Below are 2,239 nucleotides of genomic sequence, written 5' to 3'. Positions count from 1 at the left end.
TCCATATTCATTCACACTAAACAGATTCTGAGAGAGCTGCTCTGCAAAATATGTATGTGCCTTTGAAAGGGGTATGGTACTAGGTGCCAGGGGAATTGTTTTTGAGTGTTTCAAGAATGGTAACGGTTTTATGTTTTTTACACTCAACAATTTCCTGTGTATCAAGAATGGTCCATTACCCACAGAACATCCAGCCAATTTGACACAACTGTGGAAAGCATTAGAGTCAATATGGGCCTGCATCCCTGTGGAACACTTTTGACAACTTGTAGAGTCCATGCCCTGACGAATTCAAGCTGTTCTGTGGTCAAAAGGAAGTGCAATTAAATATTAGAAAGTTGTAATGAAAGAGTATTGTAACATGAAAGAAGCAATTACAACAATTGTTTAACAAAACTGTAGCAAACCTGTTTGTCAAAATGGGGAATAAAAACATAGGAACTATGAATGCATTAAATTCAGAGTTAAAATAATTTTAGCTGTCACTTTGAACCATGGATAAAAGAAAGCATAAATGATTGGATTAATTAAGGAATTAACAAGTGGCAGAAAACTGATGATGAATAATGATACATTTTCACTTAATAAAGAAAGAAAGAAAATAAATAGAGATGGAGTCCAACAAATGAGATAGTTGAAAACAACAATAGACAGAGTTTTTGCTGCTTTTCTCTCAGACTTATTTGCCTGTACAGTTTTAACACCAGACACACTGGCAACCTCTTTTGAAAATACCTTTCTGGCCTGTGATCTGGCCACCACAAAGATTTTCAAATAAAGTGTTATAATAATAGAGCACGGGACAACCGTTTTAAGTACAAGGTCAATGATATTAACCCAATTTAACCCTTCAACAATTAAACATTCTTTCAAACACCTACTGGGTACCTGTACATTTACAAAGCTTTTTATAATAGTAGCATCGTATATGATACAACAACACCAGGTAATGGATATACAACACATCATTCTTGATGTTGTTATTTTAGAGTGGTACAATAAGGGATCACACACAGCAACATAGCGGTCAATAGATATCAAGACCAAATTGCCCAGAGATAAAGTAGTACACAAACAAGAGATGTAGAATTGAAACACACAGAAATATTCCCCAAAACCCCAGCATGATTCCATTATTGCTATAGTTGTTACTGGTATCACAATCAGTCCCACCAGGAGATCTGACACAGACAGAGAGAGGATGAGCAGGTTGGTTGGAGTGTGGAGCTGCTTGAAGTGAGAGATGGAGATGATCACCAGTACGTTCAAAAATACTGTAACTGCTGAAATCAATGAGAAGAAGATGTACAGTGTTATGTAGATAGATGTCGATAGCAAAGCCTTTCTGCAAGAAGAGTTTCTGTCTTGAAAACAGTATTGAACATCTTCGTGTTTCTCCATTTGTAATAAAAGGTCAAAATGCTGAGGTCCTGCTCCTGCTTTGTCATGTGTGTGACCTTGTCAGGTCCGCCTTCTGACAAACTCTGAGCTCTGCCTCATTATTTATCCCTGAATTTTCGACAGCCACTCCCCTCCTCGGAGTCTCTCTGCACACACACAAACACACACATGCGCATGTGAGCTCACAAATGAACAAACGGTTAAATAAACAAACAATTTACGAAAACATGATGTAATGTATGACAGGATTGCATGTTGCTGTGCCCACCTAGCCTGTCCTTCAGTCTTACTGACTGTTAGATATGAAAATAAAGGTAGTTTAGTATGGGTGATATTTTGGTCACTCAAAGGCTATTTTACTTAGGAAATAGGATAACTGTGTAAGACTAACAGTGGTTATGGTCTGTCAGTGCTCAGTTCGGACCATAATCCACAGCCTCAGGAGACATGACAGTACGCCAAATGTCAGCTGGCCAGTGTTTAGTCCTTTAGGTGCCTTTTAGCAAACTCCAAGCGGGCTGTTACGTGCCTTTCACTGAAGAGGCTATTTCATCTGTCCACTCCATCACAAAGGCCTGTTTGAGATTTGGGATAGGAGTCTTGGTTGTTTCAAATGTTTTCCATTTAAGAAGGATGGAAGGCACTGTGTTCTTGGGGACTTTCAATGGTGCAGAAAGGTTTTGGTAACCTTCCCCAGATCTGTACCTCAACACAATCCTGTCTCTGAGCTCAATGGACAATTACTTCAACCTCATGGTTTGGTTTTTGCTCTGACATGCACTGATAACTGTGGGACCACCACATTTGGAACCACCAAGACGGGCCTTGGTCAGAGAGG

General features: G+C 39.3%; 1 protein-coding gene across 1 annotated transcript; it reads right to left on the bottom strand.

The window, feature by feature from the left end:
* Positions 1-441: 441 nt before the first annotated feature.
* LOC129817039 (trace amine-associated receptor 6-like) lies at positions 442-1,436 on the bottom strand. The gene has a single exon (XM_055872023.1). The coding sequence runs from the start codon at positions 1,399-1,401 to the stop codon at positions 442-444; it is 960 nt and encodes a 319-aa protein (XP_055727998.1). The 5' UTR covers positions 1,402-1,436.
* Positions 1,437-2,239: the final 803 nt, after the last annotated feature.

Source organism: Salvelinus fontinalis, chromosome 19 (genome assembly GCF_029448725.1).
Source record: "Salvelinus fontinalis isolate EN_2023a chromosome 19, ASM2944872v1, whole genome shotgun sequence".
Classification (NCBI taxonomy): domain Eukaryota; kingdom Metazoa; phylum Chordata; class Actinopteri; order Salmoniformes; family Salmonidae; genus Salvelinus; species Salvelinus fontinalis.
This window is presented reverse-complemented; position numbering and strand designations above follow the sequence as displayed.

Bases quoted from the DNA above. Each gene is read 5' to 3' on its own strand.
- LOC129817039 (XM_055872023.1), bottom strand. From the start codon at position 1,401: ATGGAGAAACACGAAGATGTTCAATACTGTTTTCAAGACAGAAACTCT.